Source organism: Rhipicephalus microplus, chromosome 1 (genome assembly GCF_043290135.1).
Source record: "Rhipicephalus microplus isolate Deutch F79 chromosome 1, USDA_Rmic, whole genome shotgun sequence".
Lineage (NCBI taxonomy): Eukaryota > Metazoa > Arthropoda > Arachnida > Ixodida > Ixodidae > Rhipicephalus > Rhipicephalus microplus.
Genome location: NC_134700.1, coordinates 278,295,490 through 278,321,359, shown reverse-complemented (window position 1 = coordinate 278,321,359; position 25,870 = coordinate 278,295,490). Strand labels below are relative to the sequence as shown.

General features: G+C 46.1%; 1 protein-coding gene across 8 annotated transcripts in view; it reads right to left on the bottom strand.

Annotated features, from left to right (window-relative positions):
• The window catches only part of LOC119188254 (aquaporin-7), a 103,043-nt gene extending 94,490 nt beyond the window's left edge, over positions 1 to 8,553 (bottom strand). For all 8 annotated transcript variants that reach the window (XM_037436202.2, XM_037436204.2, XM_037436205.2 and 5 more), the window contains exon 1: positions 8,140 to 8,553. In XM_037436202.2, coding sequence (XP_037292099.1) covers positions 8,140 to 8,217 — 78 coding nt within the window. In that variant the 5' untranslated portion in view covers positions 8,218 to 8,553. The remainder of the gene's footprint in view (positions 1 to 8,139) is intronic.
• Between the last annotated feature and the right edge of the window lie 17,317 nt (positions 8,554 to 25,870).

Here is a 25,870-nt window from a genome sequence, read left to right as displayed (position 1 = left end):
ATACGGGCGGTTGCATACCTTATCTTCGCGAACGAATAGGTGAGCTTTTTTTTTGCCTTATTTTTTTCTATTACGCAGTGTGAAAGCCAGCTCAACATGCAGTGCCAAGCGTTTGTGCAACTGGCTAAAATCATTTGGCGCGTTTAACATCTGAACGCTCTCTCATAAGGTACAGAGTTGCAGTATCGTTATGCATCTATAATTAAAAAAAATAGAGGTTCTCCAAAATATTTCAGATAATTCGACTTGGAGTGCGTAGGGTACGTAAAATTTTTTAGGGGCGAAGCTCCTTATAGCGGCACCCGTTCGTCCCTCGTAGTCGTAGTGTGTAACCAGTCTCACATTTTGACCTCCAAGGTGGTGCCGGTGAGAAATTTCTCCTGTGCGTTGTTGAACAACAAAAAACTCGCAGCGTGCGCGTTAACTAAAAGTCAAATTCTCCTGTCTCTCATTCCCCCTTAGCAGCCATTGGCATGTACATTCGGCACTATCTGACAAGAAAGGGTTGCTACGTTATACTCGCTGGGCGTAACCTCCTTGGTTTTAGAAAGGTTTTAGCGAGCGTTGGGCCGCAGTGCCATGAATACAGTTAACTAGTATATACCATGAACTCGAGGTGGTTAAAGGTGGGAAATAGACCCGAAGCGCAAGTTCTAAGAAAGTGTGCGTGTGCCACCTCTCGTTTAGTCCTTGGAATGTCTGCTGGATGGCGGTGCATATGCGGAATATATGATGAAAATATGCGAGATGGTGGTACTTGGAGTGTTGACTAGATGGACGAACGGACACACAGACAGATGCATGGACGGACTCACGGATGGCTGCACCGACGGATGACGCATGGACGGACGCAGGCGCGGATGCATGGACGAACGCAGGGACGGACGCACAGATGGACGTGCGGACGTACGAACATACGCACGCACGGACAGGTGAATGGACGCACGGACGGTCACACAGGCGGACGCATAGACGGACGGAAGCAAGAACGAATGGACGGATGGATGCTTCGGCCCACTCTCCATCATTCACTCCGTGGATATGCTGTCATTTGTTTTGATGCTCTCACAAGTGATTTACAGCTTGCTGCTGTTCACGCGAGCTTCTATTCTTATTCGCACACACAAATTGTACCCGGAAGACACCGACCACGTGGGCGGGTATATGATTGATCTGGGATACGCAAGTGATTCTCGACACTTTTGCGGTGCGCACGGACGTCTGGGAGTCGTTTGATTTGCTCTAACGGGGCTAATTTCACGCCAGCATGAGCAACTCGCGATGGAAGTGCACAACCGTTATTAGAGCGAGTGTGAACAATCTTGAGGTTCCTATCGCGACGCGCGACACAGACCTCTGCAGTTACTGGAGCAGGGAACGGGAGGGGAACGGATTGTCACCGGGTCGGTCGTCAGCTGGGCGGACGTCTCATCGAGCTCGACTCGCTCGCTCTCGATTATAACCGACAGGTGCGACGGGAGCTGCGCCCGGGAGACAAGAGCAAAGCGCGACCATACAGAGCAAGGCTGTTCGATTAATCATTTCACGTTGCGTGAACGCGCCCCAGAAGTGAACGTTATCAGACGCATCCGTTATGGTGCACCGTGAGTTACGTTTTTGCTACGTCGTTCTCGAAATAACGTTCGTGAAAACCCGCAACCTTAATTGGATTGGCCCTGGCTCGAATCGCAATGCCAGCGCCGCACGCAGAAACGGAGTGCCGGCTAAAATAGGTAAACGCGCGAAGAGAAAGATTCGAAACGAGTGAAAAGCAGCGATGTCGCCAGCGTTCGCCAGTTCGGGACGTTTACAGTTGTACGCTGCTGGCTCAGTTCGACCGGGGCTTTTACTCAATGCCACGCTTGAGGGGTGGCCGCGCCTCGTTCTTTATTCGAGGCTCATGGAATCACTGACCTTAATTGAGAATCGGGTCCTGCCACAGTGGACTCGTCTTTCAGTATGTGCACGTTCTTGCTGTTTTGTGGCTTTAATGACTTTGCATAATTTTTTTGTCTTTTGTTCGTGTCCCGTTCTTCGTCCCCGCGTGCACCTTGACGTGTAAGAGTTTTCTTCATCGTGGCTACGCCCCGTTTAATAGAAAGAAAGAAAGAAAGAAAGAAAGAAAGAAAGAAAGAAAGAAAGAAAGAAAGAAAGAAAGAAAGAAAGAAAGAAAGAAAGAAAGAAAGAAAGAAAGAAAGAAAGAAAGAAAGAAAGAAAGAAAGAAAGAAATTATGAGCCACGACGTTGAAGAATGGGAGATGCATTTTCTTTGCCGAGATAAGGTGGCGGCAACGGCGGAGTCCGTGCTGCACCCGTCAAAGAGCCCACAGCGTCGTCGGCGGTGTAACTAATTTATGGTCGCTTGTCCTGACTTTGATTTATCGGAAATGCATCTCTCTCACCCACCGAAGCGCCTGCGGCCGCGAAAACTTGCACGGTACGGTGACGGCGTATATAGCGGCCAGATTGATCTCGTTACTCTATGAGCTTCGATAGCATTAGGCAATCGCGTCTGACCATTGTATGTACTTTGTCCTTGTTTAGAAGGTGAAACATTCTCTGACGTATGAACTGAGTTTGAACTCACAAAACTTCTCTTTCGTAAGGAGCCTCTCAACCATTAACTGAGTCTGAAAAAATATTTTAAAAAGACAGTAGTAGAAAGTCAACCGTATTGACTCGCCTATACTACGCCAACACTGCCTATTTGTTGGCTGGATTTTTGATAGCCAGTGTGTAATTATTGTTGGCTGCACACTCAATGCATATATGTTGGTTATATGCGTTTACAGCAAAGTAATATTTCAGTTTTTACTTTGTGGTACGCCTCTATATTAGTTCATGAAATGCATCTGAAGTTACTGATGTTGCACTTAAAAAATATTCAAGTAATTTTCATTTTAAACACATATCTTCAACTATAATTTAAACGTATGTAATGCGCGTCGGTAATATATTTCCACTAATCCTGTTGTTCTGTCAGTCTGTGCGCATTTTTAAAATATATTTAATGCCTTTTTTTTTTATCCTGGTACAAATGATGCACAGTAAAAGTGGCAATAAATTGTATCTCCGGTCCCAGCACCTGTTCTCGGTTGTAAAAAGCGTCCTTCGCGCTGGCAAGAAAGCTTTAATGTCAGCACATCTATTCAAGCGAGACCTCTGTTCTGAAAGACGCTTGCTGCGAGCGCGGTCTCGTGGCGCGATCGCTGGATCAGCTAATTACCGTTATGACGTAATTACTTTTTGCAACGAACAACGTAGTTGAAGGGTGATCTAAAACATGTTTTTCTTGTTTCGAGCATTGCAGCATGTTCCGATTCACCAGTGTCTCGCGATTCGAGTGAGGCGGTGGAACACGCCAGCAGGGGTTTCCAGAAAGAAAAAAAAAAGTCATTAAACAGACAAATAAAAAATAAAGCACGGAGAAAACCCGGCACGCAGCTACTGGAAACGCACTAGTGCACCTTAATTGACGTTCACGTCGTGCGCGATGGACCGTTTATTCGGTCATCTGCGCCCGGGAGTGATATGCGCTTCCATACAGTGAGCTAGTTTTAGCGGTCCGAGGTGCCCCTATACACGTCGGAAGGTGGCTATAAGACGTGCTTGTTTCGTCCCAGCGTGTACAAACGTTGTGGTTTGCTCAGTAAATGGCCGGGTCTTTAAATGGGACTTTCGTGCGTGCTCACGCATGTAGCTGCCGGTCTGTCGTTCAGACGAAGCCCAGAAAGAAACCTCCCAACCTCGCTGCTTGAAAATGTGTCAGCGTTGTTTTTAAGCGTCCTGTTTTGTCCACGGCAAGAAAAGGGCTAAAAAGGGTATTTATTATTCTTTAATAATATTTTATAGTCGTTCTGTCATCTAAGTTTGGTTACCTTAGAGTGGATGGTATTGTTTACCCCCCAAAATATAGCAGTGCCATATAAATAACTCAACAATGTTATCTTAGTGCGTTTTATCGTTCGCTATAGAACAAATATTTCACTTTGGGTTATCGAGGCCGAGTCTAATGAAGTCATATTTAGCACGCCCTGTTTTTTTCTAATGTGCCACCAGTGTTCCCAGTGCGCGGCACACACTGTACAGCGTGACCAGTGCCTCCCAGCGCACTGTAAGATACTAGAGCGTTGCAGTACAGTGTGGTCCAGAGTCTCCCGTTTGCTTTGTATCACAATGGGACACACTGTGCGGCGTTTTCACTGTCACCCCGCGGAACGCTGTTTTTTTGTTTTTTTTTTTTCAATAGGAGATGAGATATTTCTTTTCTCGCACCACTTCTACCAATCCTCTAAGCCTTAACCATTAACTAAAGCATACGCCAAGCAAGAAGTTTGCTCTTACGAGCACATGCTGTCCTACGGTCATTCTGTGAATACACACTGTTCATTGCGACATTCACACTTGCAGCAGTTATTCAACGCAGACGCCATCCAATCGGGGCGCTCGAAATATTCGCGCATTATGTTTCGAAAAGCAGTCATCGAACGAGAAATAGGACTTACAAACGCAGAGCTGTCGATGACTTTAACCCTTGCATGGCAGGTGTATGTGTACGGGTAGCTGGAATACAGCACTGCAAAGGTAACTATAGCCTCACCGCATGCGTTAACCAGTGAGTTTGCGAGGGGATTGGGTATCTCATCTGCATGTTCGAAGTTCTGTCTGTGTTACGTTTTGTAGCGCTTTATTGAAAACAGGAGGCCGGAGAAAGAGTGCATTACGATAATAACATCGTTATATAGTTTATGTGGCAGTGCTATATTTTGGGGGAATAAGCAAATTCAAGTAACGCGAAACCAACTCTTAATCAATGCATGCGTATACGCTTACGAAGGCAATCTTTGGCGCTCGGTCGGCCTTTGCGCTCACTTTCCGGCCGAAGCCGCGTGATGTTTCAAGGTCAAGCGCCCCTGAGGGATGCGGTGACGAGACCGCCGCCGCTCGTTAAGGAGAGAGACAGGAGGGCAGTCCGTTGGTCAAACGGAAACGCGACGCTCCCCCGGTGACGGACAGTGCGGTCAAGCGTGTTCGCGATGCTCCTGCGTGGACCATCGCAGCCACGCTGCATGTTCACCGCGTGCCGCCCGTTCTCTCCGGGAAACACTCCTTTCCGCGTCTGCGTAGACGAAGGCTTCGTCTACGAATGGTCCTTTATACGTTAAGGTCGATGGAAATGTACGGTAATTCAAAATGCACGCCTGATTGTTCCGCACTTTTGCTCACTGCCTTCATGGGAGAAGCTTCGAGCGTGGCCACGAAGTTCGCATAACGTCTTTCTCTTTCAATCATTATTTACCTCTCTCTTCTCGAAACCTTTTAATGCCATTCCCCATCTCTATACAGGGTAGAATGCCAACGCTCTATAGCCGCCGGCAAAAATCTGTTTATTTTTTTTAATACAGTCTCTCTCTATGTTATGGATGGCCGTCTGAAGTTTCTACACTGTAGTGTACAAACTCCCGAGCTATATCTCGCCTGGAATCAATTACATCCAAATGTAAACACCATAGTTGTGTATAAAATACGGATTTCAAGTGCTCAGACCCCGCCGCGGTGGTCTAGTGGCTAAGGTACTCGGCTACTGACCCGCAGGTCGCGGGTTCGAATCCCGGCTGCGGCGGCTGCATTTCCGATGGAGGCGGAAATGTTGTAGGCCCGTGTGCTCAGATTTGGGTGCACGTTAAAGAACCCCAGGTGGTCGACATTTCCGGAGCCCTCCACTACGGCGTCTCTCATAATCATAGGGGGTTTTGGGACGTTAAACCCCACAAATCAATCAATCAAATATATTTCAAGTGCTCAGAAAAGCGCTGCACGTTTCAGCTCCTGCCAACGGTGGCCACATTTCGAATGTGGGAAAATTCGAGAACTCTCGTGCTTGCGTCAACATGGCGTGTCCACAGTATCATTGAAGTGCACCTAGATGAAACAATCGCAACTGGTTGTAATATAAGTAGATGGTCACAACCCAGCGTTGAGCTTCGATATATTAAACACCATAATCTAAATTTCATCCTCGAAGGTGTTGCGCATAGCTGCTGGCCTGTGCACGTTCCGCGAAACGCCACTACGAAGTCTTCGATTTGATTCTTGGCCTTCACGTGCCAAAGCCGCGATAATATTATCACACACATTTAAATGGGGGATTTCGTACTGTTTTTTGAACTCTCTGCACTATGCAACGGTCTGCATCGATTGTACAGTTGTCAGTGTCCTCGGCTGCTGACCGGAAGGTCACGGGTTCGAACCCAACCCCAGCGGTCGCCTTTCGATTGAAGCCAAACGCTTGAGGCCCGTAGGCTGTCTGTTGTCATTGCAGTTAAAGAACGCCCAATAATCGAAATTTCCGGAATCCTCCACTGCGGCGTACCTCATTATCACGCTGTCATTTTGGCACGTAAAAGGTCCAGATATTATTTTTATATTTTCTTCCTCTCTGTAGGTGCCATAACTCCCAACCCTGTAAAACAGCCGCAGCATTTGAAAAGCTTTTTGTCGTCTGTGTGAGTGATTTCTGAAGGAAGAGAAAAAGGCACCCAATTTCTGTCTGCATCGTGGGCGACACGGTGCAGTGCCTTGTAGGGAATGGGATAAGGGGTTAAATAGAATATAAAGATAAATATAAGTAGCCCATCTCGACAAAGACGAAGATATAGAAGACGACGCACTCGTCTCATACGAGTGAAGAAACGGGAGACAAGACAGAGTAAAGATTGGGGACACCGTTGAAGGAGTCCGAGGACGGGGCACCACTCGTCCAGAGCTGCACGGCGTCAGAAGACCGCGGACGGCGGGCCGATCGACGAGAGCTGCGCTGGCGTCAGAGATCCCGGGTGGCACAACCGTTCATCACGGAATCCAGCGAGCGAGTCTCCAATTATGTCTTTTCAACTATAATAGTGATTTATTCCGCATGCATTTTCTCACTTCAGTGTTACGCGTTCAGTATTATTGGGTGATGAATGGCGCGCGCGCGCTACCAGCTTCACATAGAGTTTTTTTTATATATAAAATAGGGGACAAAAAAAGAACACAATCGACGCAGGCAACAATTTTCGTATCCTGTCGAAGAAGATGACAAAACTGTGCAAGCTCTTTTGTATTGTGCAAGTTGAAGTGACGCAACTGCGACCGCAAAAGCTACAGCCCGAAATTTGATTATGTCAATAATATTTTTTTTTTGTAATGAGAATTCGTATTAGAAAGTTGAAGCCATGAAAAAGACAAGTTCACTTGTCGAAACGTAGGATCCGGCACTCACTCTCTGTTTACGAGTTTCTCATATTACGTTAATAATTGCCCCCCCTTCCAAAAAAAAAAACTTTTGCAATTAAGATACGACAACTTTGCATATCTCGCACCAACAACTATGCAATCCCTCATCGTATACACTATAACACACTCTCATAAACAAGTGAAAGAACAAACGAAAAAAATATTGTACATGTTCAATCACGTCGCGCCTAAAGGAATATCCCAAACCCTAAAACAAAACGTCACACACCTGGCTCAGTTCCAACAGCGTAATTTCTTTTTAATCTGTAGAGGTTTTGCTACAACTGCGGTTATGTGGGTTTTCAAGAAAAAAAACAACAACATATAAATGCAGATTGCAACATTTATATGCGACGAATACGTTCGCGATACTTCCACAGTACAAGTAAACTAGAATAAATAGCCAGACTATCCGCTTTCTGTTTAGTTGATCACGTATGCAAATCATGCACGTGTTTTTTATATTGCTGTAGGGATTCAACTACATGACACTTCCATCTATCGTCTTACGTACTCTGTCTGGGCTGAATTTATTTTTTCTCGCGTTTGCTGAGTACGAAAGACAATAACAGCGTAAGTGCGTTTCGACATTTAGCAGGGCTTTTTCGAGCACCGGTTACATTTGTGTGGCCGAGGGCGACATTAAAAGTGGCGACAGCGCGAGCACTCCACACATCGCGTGCATCATGACGCTTTCACTGCACGACACTTCGTGTAAATTGCGATGAGCTGCCGGGAGAGACGGAATCGAGAACGGTTGCGAAACGAAAATCGGACTGTAGCGATGGATTTTTCCCCGCGTTTAGAAACAGCAGACACTTAAACTCGCGCACATGCAACTAAAAGGACATTTTCACTCACCACAAGTACGAACGTTCCCAGGAGTTCAGCGATCACTTCACGCACGAGGGCGTTCTTGATCTTCACACTGTCCAACATCGTGGGTACTCGCGCACTTCACAAATGCAGGGTAACCCGTTTGCAGCAGGCCGGGAAATTTGCCCCCAAAAAAAAGTATAGCGATACTAAGGAACTGTCGTTCTCCTGTGCGTGTTAGGAGAGATGTTTCCAGGCACGGCGACCGAAGTAACGGCCCCTCCTCTCTCTTACACCTTGAAGCGCGAATAAAATTAATGCGACGTTCTTCGTCGTTGCGAACACGAGGAGAGCAAAACGAGAAAGAAAGACAAAAAAAATAAGATGTAGGTGAGATAACGAAGACTGACACTGTCGTCGCCTGTACGCGACGCGAGAGCCTTCGCGAGCTGCGCGAGAGGTGTAATCTAGATTTGCCGGCGTCGTCTGCAAGTGGTTTCGTTTTTGTATCGCAGAACGGCCGCCAGTCAAGAGCCCGTGAGAAAGGAGGATTCGCTCGCGCTGATTGGTTCGCGGGGCGGTTACGTCACTGGGCGACGTAACGGTACGACGCGCGATCGCCTGTGCGCGCTCCGGTTGCCTTTTCTTTCAGACACAGCTGCACTGCGATGTTGCGCGGCGACGCAGATCGCGTCGAGCCGTGTTCGGCGGTGAAGGTACCTTTGCAGGAGAACCAGCTCGGCTCCCGAGGCAGTAAATTGCCAATTAATGACGTTCTTGCGGCGCGCCCTTTAATTATCGTAATTTAGGTAATGTGGCTCACCTTGATTTACATTTTATTAGGTGTGGAGTACAAATTAAAGCTCATCTTGCAAAATACTTCGCAGATTAAGTCATCGAACTATTTTTATACGCGGCTTAAAAGGAACGTGTTTTTCACACGCACACTTCGAGAGAATATTATAAAGTGGTACGAATTCTCCCTACTTTCCCAAAGGAAATTCAGAATTATCTTTTTTATTCGTTACTTATCTTTATAATTGGTTGCACAGTTTCACTGACAATGCGCCAAGTATGAAGATTCATCTTAAAAACAATTATAACGTAAAATACATCTGTAAATAAAGGCATTCTTTAAATATAGGTCCAGTATAATTGGCTGCAATATTTAGAACAATTCTGCGGTAATAACACGGGCTTTCGTTCATAAAAGCCCTAGGCTGATGACACGCTGCTTTCGATAATAGTATGCGAACGCTGTAATTGGTTACAAACAAAAGATAATCGGACTTGTATTTTTTGACCCGCCGATATAAATTGCTGGCTATGCTTCTGGCGGCCAGTCGTCTGCGAAGATTCCTTATCAAAGACAACACTCTTTTAATGCAGCCCAACATCTGATAACAGTTGTCTGCTTCGTTTCGTAGTCCATAATTTCACGTGCAATCAGGTTGTTGGCGTCACTTCAACGTATCCAAGTGCGCATACAGCTCTTCAGATAACTCTGAGGACTTTTGATGATGATGTATGTCTAGAATTTGGTGGTTTTCTTTATCTTTACGCACTCCACTCGTTCGGCTGCAGTTGAGATTTTGAATTGCGACAGCTTCAAGTAACTCGATTTTTCTGGTCCATGTCGTTGGACCTGCTTGGCCCAGGATAAGATAACGCACGACAATAGTAAAGGAGGTATGCGGCGTAGACTTGGATTCGGGCTCTAGAAGGACCGATAAGTTGTGCATACTGCATGCTAGTTTTACGATGACGTAAAAGCTCCTGCCCTACTTAGACAGGGCATTCCAAACATAACACATAGACTGCTATGCTACCGTCTACATTAAAGGTGACGAGCAGGATGTGCTGCTTGTTTTCACACGCCTGCTCTTCTTTCCCCTCCTTTACCATATTTATTTCCCTTTCCCCTCCCCTTATTCTATAATAGCAAACCGGATGCTATAATACTGGTTCAGCTTCTGCCTTACCCTAATTTTCATCCCAATCTCTTTCTACATTGAAGAAAAAAATTTTGCTTATCGCTTTTCATGGGTCATCAACGACTTACAAATATTTCGTATGGTACGTGTAGTTAAGGTGGGTTTATAAACACAACTGCTTCTTTCTCTCATTTCTGAAAGTACAGTGCACAAAAGGCACGGATGAGACAGCAGACAACACAAGTGTTTTGACATCTACAAACTTGTCAGTGTATTTCACGCTGCCTTCAGTAGAGCAACAGAAGAAGATCGAAATTACAAAAACTTGTTCATTCATCTTTGCAATGATCAACGGCACCACAAGTGATTGTTGCATGCATGACAACATATAAGTAGAGCAAAATCTTTGCCGTTGTCCATTCTTCAGCGCTCCAACCATTGCCCGAACCAAAAGCTATGGCTGCCTGGAACGCGCTTCTTGACCCAACACAAAAAGAGAAGTAAACAAAAAAAACGATGACAATGACGTTAACCATAAAAATTTTGTTTGGCTACCATAATCAAACAGGGGGGAATATGGGCATAAGAGAATCTGTGCATGTAAACGGACCGCACCACTCTGAATGAAGCCAATCGTCTTTAAAGAAGCACGACGATCGATGGTCTTCTAGTAGCGTCTGTCAGTACAGTAGACGATCCACCAAGCCAAGACAGTGGCTGGCATTGGACTGCGACGATTGTCTTTGTATATCAAATCTAGGACACAGTGGCAGAATAAGGTTTTCGACGTTCTTCACTTAACCCCCGAATACGTCTCATGCAACACATTGAGTAATTCCAAATTAGCGTTTCTAAGGGGATCCCATGAGGGACCCGTTTTCAGCGAATCATTTTTTTTTTTTTTTTGCGGGTCGATCGCAGAAAACAATCATCATCATAAGCGGCTATGTGACGCAGACATTGGATCAATTTTTTCTACTCGCCACTGGTCCACTAGAAGTGGAGAAGGCGACAGTTAGCACAGCAAATGGCTGCGAAGCGACGGTGACGAGTCGGTGACCCCGAGTACGTACTACGAGAGTACGTACTAGGGAACGGGAAAGTACGTACTAGGGAAAGAGTACGTACTAGGGAACGTACTAGAACGGGAAAGAGTACGTACTAGGGAACGTACTCTTTCCCGGCAATGTCGGTAACGTCGGCTGAGCGACGGCCCCGAGGCGATGGAAGCCCTATACGCCAACGAAGACGTTCCCGTAGATCTGTGAGAGGTGCCAATGCCTTGAGTCAGTGTGAGGTTTCGTATCTAGATCTATGTATACTGCATGGTAGTGAGAACGGACGACAAGCAGACGGGGACAAGCGCGGACTATCAACTGATGGTTTATTTCGGACACACCACATATATATCACTGAAACAGGAAAGGAACAAAACAAAGGTTCGTTGTTAATTTCTTTTTTTTTTCTTAAACCACCCCCTTTTTTTTCACCCATCGCCTCGTGGGAAGTTCACGTGCCCCATGATGCCCTCTGGGAAAAAATAACAAAACAGCAACAACAGAAGTGTTCCACAGTAGCCTCCTGGGCTTCGAGTGGCGCTGACTAGCAATCCTAGCTACTGAGCACACTTAAATACTCTACAAAAAAACAAATAACGAGGTAGTGCCCTCTGTTGCAGCTTAAACGCATTGGAGCAACGAACTAGTAATTCGAAGGTTGTAAGTTCGGTTCCCACCGACGGAAAAGTAATATTTTGTCAATTTTATGTCTTTTTTTATTTCAAGTGATAATCATAACAATGCAGTTGAGAAACCGCGAATAATGCCCCATATGCTTTCCTTGGCTTGGTTGTTGACTTGGCTTGGTTTTGCATAAATGAGCGCTTAGTAAAGTTCAGTAAAGGTGGCTACTAACTATATTATCGCCTTCACTCTCAACATCATCAAAACATTCTCTCTACTTTCTTTACGACCCCCTTTCCTTACCTAGCACTGAGTAGCAGGCCAGAAAATTGATTCAGGCCAACCTCTCAGTCTCATAAGAAAACCCATCTCTCTCACACACAGAACTGACGCAAAAACAATACCTCGCGTTGATGCAGCCAACGGGGAAGTTGGACTAACAGAAAAGAGTTGAGTTCCTTTTGAGAAAAAAGAAAGGCAAAGAGGAAATCAAAGGAACATATGCAAGGTTATAAGTACAACAAATATTCGGTTTGCTGCCCTAAACTTGGTGCAAGAAAAATATCTATAAAAAATATGAAGGGAGCTAGATTGAAATGTCATAAGAAAGCGCGTACGCGGCTTCATACATTGACTTTACGTCTAAGGCTAAACTGTTGAAAGATAGATAAAAAATAATTGGTCCATTTGCTGAGGACTTACAGTTCTAAGCACGTTTGTGAAATTGTCTTAACACTTGCGGGTTGTTCGAAAGGCTGTGATATTAATTTTTGCTTGATCACACTGCTTTGAGTTATAGCATGTGCACTATATCGGTCCTTTTTTATGCGTTCCCTAGCTCCCTCTGTAGCGTTTTGCTTCATTTGCCCCTATTTTTTTGTAATTTCTCTCTCTCTCTTCGCAACATTTCTTTTTAACATCTTTTATTCCCTTCACCCCTTTCCCCAGCACAGGGTAGCCAGCCGGTCTAAGAACTGGCTAACCTCCCTGTCTTTCCGCTTAAACTTTCTTCTTCCTCCTCTTCCTTGCCCCTATTCAAAGCAAAGTGCAGCCAGTCGGGTGCAGGCTATCATCGAGGCTACCTTACTGAGTGGCTACACATCAATGAGCACCATCAGTAGATACGTGGACGAGTCACCTCTCTCTCTCTCTCTCATTTTTCTTTATTCCCCCCCCCTGTGTAGTTTAGAGCCAATATGGTGTCACCACCAGTAGCGTCTTGTTTCTTTGTTTACACGCATATCTCGTGACCAAGTATAGCCCTGCCGACACGGTACGTTTATCGTGTGCCGAGACACATTGAACAGCGATTTCCTGACGTATTTCATGTCCTCGCGATTTCATAGCGGCCTTGACTGCTGTTATCCCACCCTTATCCGAGTGACGCTCCCAGTACGACAAGTGGCGTTCCTTCGTCTATGTTGACTAAAGATAGAGAAAAAAAAACGTTGCGAAAGATAAAGCACCTCCTTGAGAGTGCGTCTCCAAATGCCCGGTGCTCTCCGCAACATTTTGTGTGAACTACCTGCTCGTAAAAACAGTAGCGCACATTCACGCGAGGCTATTCCAAACTTTTTTATCGCGGCGAATTATCTGCAGATGTGCAACTACACTTTGCGCCATCCGTAGGTTCCCCTCGCACCTAATGCAATGTTCTCGGAACGGAGCGAGCAAGCAACATTCTTGGCAACAACGACGCCACCACTGTTGCCGATTTAACTGAAGGTTAAACTTGGGAGCCTCTCGGCTGTTATTGGAATAGAAACATGATGTGGACACTCCTTATGGAACCCATGGAGAAACTTGACCTGAAGTCCCCTCGCGCCTTTATGCAATGAGTTAAGATCACACGTCCAAACTTTAGTCATCCAATAAATTACGCGCGTGCTATATCACTGTCTGTAACCCGTGTTCAGTTTTGTAAGATCCGTTCACATTAAAGCTAATTTGTACTTAGCTCGCTGTATTACTTGTCTGCAAATGCTGGGAAAGCCTCAAGATACCCTACCGCGATGCGATAAAGAACCTGCATGAGCAAAAGCGTTCTTACGTTACCAAATTTGGTAAGGGGAGATTCCAGTTAGTCACGAATCCAAACGTAGCCCCAAACTTTAAAACAGTGCTATACAGACATGAATATAGGACACCAGGCTGTTAAACCGTGTTTGTCTGTTTTTATTCTACTGTTCTTCATCAACTATACTCAACGTCCAAGTCAATCGGCAGGCCACTGAGCTTACGTACCTTAGAGAAGAGGGCATGTTGGCTTTATCTGTTTGCCTTGTTGTTGTCGTCGTCGTCGTCGTCGTCGTCGTTGTTTTTGTTGTTGTTGTTGTTTTTGTTGTTTTTGTTGTTGTTGTTGTTTTTGTTGTTGTTGTTGTTGTTGTTGTTGTTGTTTTTGTTGTTGTTGTTGTTGTTTTTGTTGTTGTTGTTGTTGTTGTTGTTGTTGTTGTTGTTGTTGTTGTTGTTGTTGTTGTTGTTGTTGTTGTTGTTGTTGTTGTTGTTGTTGTTGTTGTTGTTGTTGTTGTTGTTGTTGTTGTTGTTGTTGTTGTTGTTGTTGTTGTTGTTGTTGTTGTTGTTGTTGTTGTTGTTGTTGAATATCACGCACTCAAGGTAAACAATATTAAGTGTGCCACTGATTATTTTTTGTTCTTTTACTCTTCTTAATTTTTCATATGTTTGTCCGTATCTTGTATAATACTATGATATTGGGATAGCCGGCTCTACCTAACGTAGTCTACCTTCCTATATATTTTGCATGTAGAAAAAAAGAGATAACTCATACTTGCTGACTGTGGCAAGTATACGCCACTGTCATGGTTGTAGAAAACACCAAGGTAAAAAATAGATGTGTTATACCCAAGGTTACCAAGTGTAATCAAATGTGCCATGGTCTACACGCCGCATGTGTGCCCCTAATTCCCGATGCTCAGAACTATGAACTTTGCGCCATTCCAGACAACAAAAATAATAATTTCAATACAAATATAAAAAATAAAGCCTCTTAAAATTATATTCAGGTCTTGCAGAGTAAAATATAGGTAAAAAAACCTATAAGGCACAAAGCACACAAATGTGACTGAGGTTCTTTGTGACAAATACTCATGCTGTCTGCGGCAAAGAGTATCTTTCCTTCGTTTCACCACATAGCAACATTGCGGCCCCGCTTGCTCCCTCTCTGCTTCTCCATCCTTTCGTGTCGCATCGAGAGTCCAAGAAACGCGCGCGTTTCGACACGCGTGTGTCCAAAGCGAAGAAAAAAATAGCGGGGTCGTTGCGACGCAGATGAAGCCTGTTCCGCGAAAACTTCCTCGGACACGGCACGGAGCCAGCGGGGCCGCGCAGTGCCGTGAAGCGGACTGCGAAGCGGCCCGGAGAGAAGCCGTGCTTCGACCACGAAGCGGCGCTCTTTCTGCCCGCCGAGAGAAGCACGGTTTCAAAACCAGGCAGTACAACGTGTAAAGCGAACGAGGATATGGGGGGTATTATCGGATGCTTCGGAGATGCCCTGTAATGCCGTTAGTCTAACCACGTTAGACATCTAGGCAGGAAAAAAACTCCCAAGCATTTCCCCGAGGGTGAACATGGTTAAGTGCGAATACACGGGTTGATGCTATGAGGTGTACTTATTAATTCGCGCTATTATATTTATTAATCGCACTATGGTGCCTTTATGGTGTAATGGTTCCTGGGAATCGCAATTTGATCACACGGGGGAGTTTACGTTAACTCACTGGCGAATGCCAACGGGTTTTAACTTTTCTCCCCCTCACGACCCGCTCTCGACGGGAGACTGAGAGAGAAGGCGGGCGCGCGAGAGAGAGGGGTGCGCGCGCAGCTGCAGCGAGCGAGGAGAGCGGAGGGGCGACACCGATATCAGCGTCGCGTCCGTGGCTTATTCGGTAGAGCGTCGCGCTGCGGCCCGCCAAGTCCTCTTTCTTTTAAAGATAGAGAGAAGACAGCGGACGCCGCCGACGGCGGTGGATGGTTTGCGGTCGCTTATAAAGTGTATTCGCACTTAAAAATTGAAAGAGAAATGTAAACACGGCTTGTTCGTACTTCAGTCGTATGACATGACGGCTGCATAAAATACAAGTAGTATGAGTCAACAGATCGGCCTGAACAGAGCAATTGGTACATTTGGTCTACGCCGCTCCTAGTGTTAGAATTAATTGTAAACGACTCGCTATAGCGATCCCCGAAACGCAAATTCTCGCCCATCGAACAGCATCAGTATTCGTCACATCTGTTTGTTTTCTATTGCAAATGTTCGTTTTTCATCCGAAGATACAGTAACAGTTCTTGCGCATTATATATGGGCCTTTTTTCGTGGTTGCTCTAATGATATTCTATAAGACTTCATGAGTCTAATGGCAATTTCATTGAATCGGGCTTCGCATTGATTCCAAACCGGATATCTCCCAATACTCGAAATTTTGCTGTTTATTTGTGTAAGGCTATGTACAAGCAATGATGAGAAAAAAAAAACGTCTTGTTTTCTCAATGACTATGGAAAACGTCGAGCTTGCGCCAACGGTAAGCCTTCTCAGACAGTCAGCTCATTCATCAAGGTGAGCCGACCGACTGTGCTGACCAAAGCAAAAACGCCTATATGTACCGAATCTGCGTTGCGAGTGTCCGAGGTAAAACAATGCGCTCCACGATAAAGGGGCCATCAACTCAAGTTTCATGTTTGTCAGAACTGATTCCTTTCGTCGTTCGTTCATGTATCTCTCCGTCCATCATTTATTCTTAGTCCATTCCATTGTTCTGTGTACAAACCCGTGTGACGGTGGTATACCGCCAGCTCAGCTACATTGCTAGACGTTTACGGTGCGGATAGCAAACATTTTTGTGACACGGACGCGGGCGCGTAGATGCATGCGTGAACGTTGACACAAATACCACAGTACGCGGCAATACTTTCCAACTTCGCGCTGTTTCTTCTGCCAATCTTTGAAAATGTCATAGTGCCCGCAAGCCTGATTATAAAAGTCGATCTGACTGAGATCTGAGATTGTTTCTACCGACCTTATATATATATATATATATATATATATATATATATATATATATATATATATATATATATATATATATATTGGTTAGACCATCGAACGCGTTATTCGAAGGTCGTAGGTTCGATTCCTGCTCACGACTGGTTATTTTTGATCCACTTTTCTTTCTTCTTATTTACATTTCATGGGTTCTAATAACTTCGCCTGTACATTTCTTGGCATTACTGTCTGTTAGATCTCATTAATATTGTGTTAAAACACGGAAAAACGAGCCCTTAGGTATACCCTTCTTTCCCTTATTTCATTGAACCAGGGTATCGTACTGGCAGACTTGGTGTGTTTGGGTTGTATAAGAGGGACAATTAATCAGCTGCCCACTCATAATAAGTTCACGTGCTACGTGACGCCAAACATGCGAATAAGAGTGTTTTCACACTCGTCGTTTGGCTTATAGATGGCGCTGACTGTCACTCCTACTTCTAAATTCACATATAAATCCAAAAAAGTGGATGTAGGGAAGGCCGCTGTGGTAGCTCAGTGGTTAGAGCATCGAACGTGTTATTCGAAGGACGTAGGTTCGATTGCTGCTCACGGCTGGTTATTTTTGCATCCACTTTGCTTCCTTCTTATTTACACTCCATTGGTTCTAATAACTTCCCCTGTACTATACTTTGCATTACTGTCTGTTAGATCTCATTAATATTGTGTTAAAACACGGAAAAATTAGCCCTTAGGTATACACTTCTTTCCGTTATATATATATATATATATATATATATATATATATATATATATATATATATATATATAATGCCACTAGTACAAGTTCTGAAACTATTATTTCTACAGATGCTAGCATGCTTGTATGTGCCGCTGTTCAGAAGAGGACAAAGATGCGCGTGCAGAGAAAAAACAATAGTCGTACTGCCGTTGTTCGAATCAGTTTGACGTCCTTGTGTGCCCTTATCAGCAGGTTACAGTCACGTTGTAACGTGACACTGGTGGAGGTGCTGGGTAATAGTCTATGCACTGTTACCACGAGGAAGATCTCGGTCCCAACATTGACACCTTAGTAGAAACAGCCAACCTTCGACGCAGTCGGCGGCAACTAGGCCTACCACCCCAGTTCAGCCCTCTTCCGGAACGCTCCAGAACCATGGCATATGCGACAACTGCAAGCCAGACTGAACCGTCCGCGACTCCGCCAGCACCATGGCTACCAGCCTCCCGAACGCCAAAGCCCTTCCATGGGGAGCCCTACGAAGACGTTGAAGACTGGCTGGACCAATACGATCGAGTCGCCGTCGCCAACGAGTGGGACGAGCACCGGAAACTGCGGTATGTCTATTTCTACCTGGAAGATTCGGCGCGTATTTGGTTCGAGAATCACGAGGCCGCCCTGACAACCTGGCCGGTGTTTTGCACTCAGCTGCGGAACACGTATGGTAGCGCTGACCGGAAAGAACAAGCCGAACGTCTCCTCAATTCTCGCAATCAACGACCCAATGAAAGCGTGGCCATGTTTGTTGAGGAGATGTCTCGTCTGTTCCGTCGAGCGGATTCTGCAATGACGGAAGACAAAAAGGTGCGCATTCTGATGCGGGGTGTCAAGGAGCAGCTGTTTGCAGGACTTGTACAAAACCCACCAGCTACCGTGGCAGAATGCCTCCGTGAAGCTACGGCCATGGAGTGAATGCTAAGACAGCGGTCGTCGCAGTATGAGCGGTCCGACAACCTTGCATGTCTGTCAGCAGCCTTGGTAACACCCGATGTCACGAGCGTGAGAGACCTTGCTGAGCTAGTCCGTAGCATTGTACGCGACGAGCTGCAAAAGCTTCACGCAGTGCCTTCACAGCCTCAAGTGGCTGCTCTGACAGACGTCGTCCGTGAAGAGGTGCGGCAGCTGGTACGACCATTAGCGCCACCTCCAACCGAAGCTCCTCTGCTAACGTATGCGGAAGCTGTACGTACTCCTGCACCGGCAGCCAGCTATTTCCCCCGACCGACTAGCCTGCAGACGCCACAGCACTTCTCGGGCGGGCCACGCTATGAAAACCAACGACTGCAGATGCCGCAGTACTTCTCGGGCCCACCACACTATGAGAATCCGCGACCCAATTTGCGTAAATCTAGCGTGTGGTGCGCTTCCGACAATCGGCCACTATGCTACCACTGTGGTGAGCCAGGTCACCTGTACCGGGAGTGCTCGTACAGACAGATGGGCCTACCTGGATTTCGGCCAGACGCTCGTCGGCCCAGGGACGGCGAACGACCCCGCGCCATCGCAGAATACTTGGCAAGTCTACCGTCTCCGAATCTTCAGCGACGCCAATCACGCTCTCCGTCTCCTCGACGCTCTACGTCCGCGAATCAATACTCCACTTTCGCCGATGTTGTTGCGGGACGATCCGCTAGGTCCCCAAGTCCACGCCGGGGAAACTAGAATCAGCGGCCTCCGGGGGTGGGACCGCTGTTAAGCTATCGTCAAAACAGCCTCCTCCGACCCATCTGCCGACCTTCGACGATTCCTTTCAGCCGACACCTCACATCGCTGACGAACCCGTTTCTGCTGACATTGCCGTTCGTGTCGACAACCGTCCAGTGACTGCTCTAGTCGACACCGGTGCCGACTACTCAGTTATCAGCGCTGAACTTGTGGCTGAACTCAGGAAAGTCACGACTCCTTGGGGCATGGACCAAACCTTCGGACAGCCGGTGGTCATCTCTTGACACCAATCGGGAGATGCACCGCAAGGCTGCAAATCTGTGAGTCGACGTTCGTTGCTTCTTTCGTTGTGCTTCCCGAATCCTCCCGGAAAGTAATCCTTGGCATGGATTTCCTTCGTGAGCACGGCGCTGTTATAAATCTTCGAGACTGCCTCGTAACGTTTGCTGACGACTATGGCCCGAAGCCTAGAGATACCAATCCGCAGAAGACTGCGCTTCGCATTGTCGACGACACCGTCACACTTCCGCCACGCACCAGTATGTTCGTTACAGTACAGGGCGACATAGACCATGACAGTAGTGGTATCGCTGAAGCCAACCTTTCGGTGCTCTTGTCTCAGCAAATCTGTGTTGCCCGCGGCATAATTCAATTTAAACGTGGGATGACTGAGTTGTTGGTCACCAATTTTAGTGGATCATACCAACATTTGGCCAAGCGAACAACTATCGCTCATTTCGAATTCATTGACGATGAAGCGTGTACGACGATAGCCCCAATTTCTGCAGCCGTTGAAAGTGACACCGCGGTAACCGATGCAGTCGATGTCAATCCGAAGCTGTCATGTGCACAGAAAGAGCAAATCCGCTGTATCCTCCGCATGTTTAGCGACTGTTTCGCGTCTACATCCAAGATAAAACAAACGCCAACCGTAAAGCACCGCATTGTCACTGACCATTCTGAGCGACCCATACGTCAACACGCCTACCGAGTATCACAAAAGGAACAAGAGGCTATACGTTCTCAAGTGAAGCAGATGCTCGAAGATGGCGTAATCCAACCCTCGAACAGTCCATGGTCGTCCCCCGTCGTACTGGTAAAAAAGAAGGACGGCACTCTCCGATTTTGCGTCGATTACCGCAAACTCAACAAAGTCACAAAGAAAGACGTTTATCCGCTTCCGCGCATCGACGACTCACTAGACCGCCTCCGACACGCCCGATACTTCTCCTCTATGGATTTACGCAGTGGCTACTGGCAGATCGAAGTTGATGAACGCGACCGAGAGAAAACAGCATTCATAACGCCTGATGGTCTGTACGAATTCAAGGTGCTGCCCTTCGGTCTGTGTTCTGCCCCTGCGACATTCCAGAGGATGATGGATACAGTGCTCTCCGGTCTCAAGTGGGAAGCATGCCTTGTTTACTTAGACGACGTCGTTGTCTTCTCCCAAACGTTTGAGCAGCATTTGCAGCGACTTAGATCTGTGTTTGCTGCAATTCGCACGGCAGGCCTATCACTGAAACCCGAAAAATGTCATTTTGGTTACAACGAATTAAAGTTCCTCGGTCACCTTGTTAGCCCTGATGGTATTCGGCCGGACCCAGACAAAACATTGGCTGTCGCAGATTTTCCACCACCTACCAACAAACGTGATGTGCGTCGATTTTTAGGCCTCTGCGCATACTACAGACGCTTTGTGCAAAATTTCGCAAACATTGCCGAACCCCTCACTCGTCTGACAAAAGACGACGTCCCCTTCGTGTGGGGCCTTGAGCAAACACGCGCTTTCTCCGAGCTCCAGCAGCGTCTCCAATCTGAGCCCTTACTCGGACACTACGACGAATATGCCGACACTGAACTACACACAGACGCCAGTAACATCGGCCTTGGTGCAGTCCTTGTGCAGTGGCAAGGCGGTGTCGAACGCCCTATTGCTTATGCGAGTCGGATTTTATCATCTGCGCAGGCAAATTACACAACAACTGAAAAAAAGTGCCTAGCTGTTGTCTGGGCAATAGCTAAATTCAGACCGCACCTGTATGGTCGCCCGTTCAGAGTTGTTACCGATCATCATGCGCTCTGCTGGTTGGCGAACCTTAAAGACCCTTCCGGACGTCTGGCCAGGTGGAGCTTACGCCTTCAGGAGTTCGATTTGACAGTCGTGTACAAGTCTGGCCGGAAGCATACTGACGCGGACTGCCTTTCCCGAGCTCCTCTTAAGACAGTGTCAGGTGATCACGATCTCGACGGCCGTTTTCTCTGCGCCGTTAGTGTATCCGACTTGGCCGAACAGCAGAAGAACGATTCCGAGCTTCGACAATTCATCGAATATCTCGAAGGCCGTACGCCGCATCCACCACCAGCATTCGCCCGCTCGTCATCATCGTTCTGCGTCCGCAGAAATATCCTCTATAAAAGAAACTTCGACCCTTACGCGACTGAGTACCTGCTCGTTGTCCCGCCAGCGTTACAAGCCGATGTCTCGTCCGCCTGTCACGATGAGCCTTCCTCAGGCCACTTGGGATACACACGTACCTTGGCCCGGATTCGCCAACACTACTACTGGCCTAAGCTCAGTCGAGACGTGAAGCATTACGTGAAGACGTGTCACGAGTGCCAGCGCCGTAAAGCACCACATCAGCGCCCAGCCGGCTTTTTGAAGCCCATCGCTCCTCCGACACAACCGTTCCAACAAATAGGCATGGATCTACTCGGACCTTTTTCCAAGTCTCGTGACGGCAACCGCTGGATTGTAGTCGCTACTGATTACATGACGCGCTACTGCGAAACGAAGGCATTACAACGTGGCACCGCCATTGAGACTGCCCACTTTTTTATGAAAGACATCGTCCTCCGACATGGAGCACCAGCAGTTGTCATAACTGATCGTGGCACAGCTTTTACCGCCCGGATGATACAAGACGTCATGCAGCTTAGCGGCACAGTACATCGAAAAACTACTGCATACCACCCACAAAGCAACGGCCTTACAGAGCGACTAAACAAGACGATCGCCGACATGCTATCCATGTACGTTGACCAAGACCACAAAAACTGGGATGACATCCTCCCTTATGTCACGTTCGCTTACAACACCGCTGTGCAAGAAACAACTGGATTCACACCATTCCGGTTGCTTCATGGCAGGGAGGTCACTACAATGCTGGATGCCATGCTTCTACCAAACAGACACCAGATTAGTGTCAAGACGAACGAATTTATCAGACTGGCAGACGCGGCTCGTAAGCTTGCAGTCGAACGAATCCATAAGCAACAATGCATCGACTCGCTGCGGTACAACGCTCGTCGTCGCGATGTCTCTTACCAACCCGGAGAACGAGTATGGATGTGGACTCCCAATCGACAACGGGGCCGGTCGGAAAAGTTGTTACGCCGCTATTTTGGTCCCTATAGAGTTCTCCGTCGTCTCAGCCAAGTGAACTACGAGGTTCTTGACGAGGACATGGCTCGTCAATCCCGCCGTTTACAACAGCCACACGTCGTCCATGTTTCGAGGATGAAACCATTTTACCAACGCTGACTATTCGTCACACTCCCTTGAGTAGACTTACAGTGATTGTGAACACCCCCTTGTGTACTGCTTATCGTGTGTGTTTTCATCTGGCAATAATGTTATGACATCGGGACGATGTCCTTTGGGAAGGGGGGTAATGCCACTAGTACAAGTTCTGAAACTATTATTTCTACAGATGCTAGCATGCTTGTATGTGCCGCTGTTCAGAAGAGGACAAAGATGCGCGTGCAGAGAAAAAACAATAGTCGTACTGCCGTTGTTCGAATCAGTCTGACGTCCTTGTGTGCCCTTATCAGCAGGTTACAGTCACGTTGTAACGTGACAATATATATATATATATATATATATATATATATATATATATATATATATATATATATATATAATTTATTTATTTATTTATTATTTATTTATTTATTTATTTATTTATTTTTTATTTATACGCGTTTGCGACGCTGCACACGCAGATATTTCAGAGTACTTTTTTAAAAGAGTGACATCGTTTTAAAGGCCAGGTGCAGTGATGGTCACACTATAACCGAGATATTTGAAAATTGTTCGGTGTACTGACGATTGTCATTGTAAAAGCGCTCTTTACAGAGACGTTCCACCGTACGCGCGAACCTTAGCGTTTCGATTTGATCTTCACTGTACGTTATAACATAGGTAAAGTGTAAGACATTATCACGAAAAGAGCTCACGTGCTTTACTAGTTTTAAACAGAGAAACTTTAACTTAGTTACGACGCTGCGCTTATCTCTGGTGAAGAAGTTTGGCCAATGACTAAAAGCGAATAAAGTCTGAAAATTTTGCCATGTTCATGATTTAGATAACATAATATCTATCACTTCATATAAACACTAAGAAATCAGATAGATACAGCTTTTCAAGCTGTGAGATTTGCATGTCGCGTTCTCATCATATTCAGGTGACGCTGATGGAGTCTCTGCTGTACACTCGTAACGGTGGTCTAGCTGTGTGCTTTACTTTTGACTTGAAGGTCGCGGGATCAAATCCCGACCGTGGCAGCCACATTTCGACGAAGGCGAAATGCTTAAGGCCTATATAGGCTAAGATTAGGGTACACGTTAAAGAGCTCCAGGTGGTCAAAGTTTCAGAAGTCCTCCGCTACGGCGTCTCTAATAATCATATTAGGGTTTTGGGACGTATAGCTTCATTTGTTATTATTACCGTAGCTAGAGAATTTCAAAAGTTTGCCTTTTTGGTGCAAGTTCAGTTGGTTCCCATCAGTCCGACCCATGGACGACGGGTGTGGAAGACGCCATGTATCGCTCCGGAGCTTCGCTCTTAACTGCGTGAACACGCAGCGTTATCTCTATCAACATAGGTTGCCGGGATAAGCATCAGCTCGGCTCCTGAGGTGCGATTATCATAAAAACAAGATCACGTCAAGCAGCCCGAATACGACTTCGCGTTCAACACGTGTCTTGGAGTTCGTCGAACGCCTCTTCGTACCGCTCGATGTTATTGTTCTTTGAGGAGGAATTTCGTGGTGTTTTTAACTCTACGAGCGTGCCGATCTTGAAACCGTATTGAGTCATCACCACTGTATACGCAGAAACAATTTATATTACAGCGATAGCTGCAATCACAACAAGGACTGCATGCGCCGTTGTTGTCCTCCATCGCCGCCGGTGTCCGTATCCACTATCGCATAAAATATGAAAAAAAAACTAAATAAAAACACCAAGGACACAGTAAGATCAGTCGATGTTTTCATCCGTGCCTCTCCTCCCCCCTCTGATAGGTAAGTGCTCTGAATGTCTTTGAAAGAAATATACCTCCTTAGTGCGCATGGAACATTTCAGAAAAAAGACAGATCGGACCCGGATCCCCTGCGTGCCAGCCCAGTATTCTACCGCCGAACAGCGCCGGTGCTTGAAAGTCCGTTGCAAACTTGCCCTAGGCAGGCTTGACTTCGGGAACGGAATCGCGTTATTCTGCGTAATGAAACGTTTTAGCACAGCAAAGAAACAACGAGGTGTCACACAATGCGAACTGCGTAACGAGTAGGTGGTTCAATTCTTTAACCCATAACAGAAGCTTGTCTTTGTTCATCTATTAACTGTGGGGCATACCCACTTCAGGCATAATTCATTGTCGTCTGCAGCCACTGCATGAAAAACTTGCTCAGAAGTCCTTGCAACTGTGCAGTGGATACCACGTTTCTCCGAGGAATGACAAAGGACATCACAGTGAATGCCAGCTTACTACACAACAGTTATTATTATTTATGGTGTCGTGGGTATCTTGCAAGTGTGCTTGCTGCAGTTACCGAAAAAGGGCTTAGAAAAGGGTCTAAAAGGCCGCTGTTCTAGCCCTCGCAGTGAGTTTGCTGCGCGGTCCACGCAGTGCTGGTGGTTTTTATTTGTATTATCTTTATAGAACTTATGCACAGTTCATATTCATAACCTCAAGAATATAATAATCATAGTAATTATTATTATTATTATTATTATTATTATTATTATTATTATTATTATTATTATTATTATTATTATTATTATTATTATTATTATTATTATTATTATTATTATTATTATTATTAATTCTACGCTGAAGCCTATTGTAAAGCTTCCTTTTTTGTCTCACGTATGTTCTATAACATGACCACAACGGAAGAAAGGTCACGTCCGAAGGAGCTTCGCCCCTAAAAAGTGTGAAACACGGGAGAAAAACTGCTGTATTCGTAGTGAAAATTTGAACACTTCATACATAATGCTTACATAATGCATTATACATACAGAAAAAATACACAATTCACACACAACACTGATACAATAAAAGAAATCTATCCTTGCTGTAACGGGCGGCCTTGGTGAGACAGTGAGACTGCAATTAGTAGATGATATAAAGTGTCAGAGTTGCACAATGAAGCTATGTTGTCTGGCAGGTTATTCCATTATCTAATGGCGACTGTGAGCGATAGGGTGCTTTGCCGTAGTGTAAAAAGCCGGGAACTAAAAAAACTCTAAGCCCTTCTACATCGGTAAATGCGACGAACGGTCTTAACCAGGCTGACTTGTCACTTGAGCAACATAGAGACTTTTAATGCGGCGATCATAACTCACGGCCAGATATTGGAACATGGCGCGTTAGTTCATCTCTCTCTCGATGGGATGTGACACGAGGCGCGA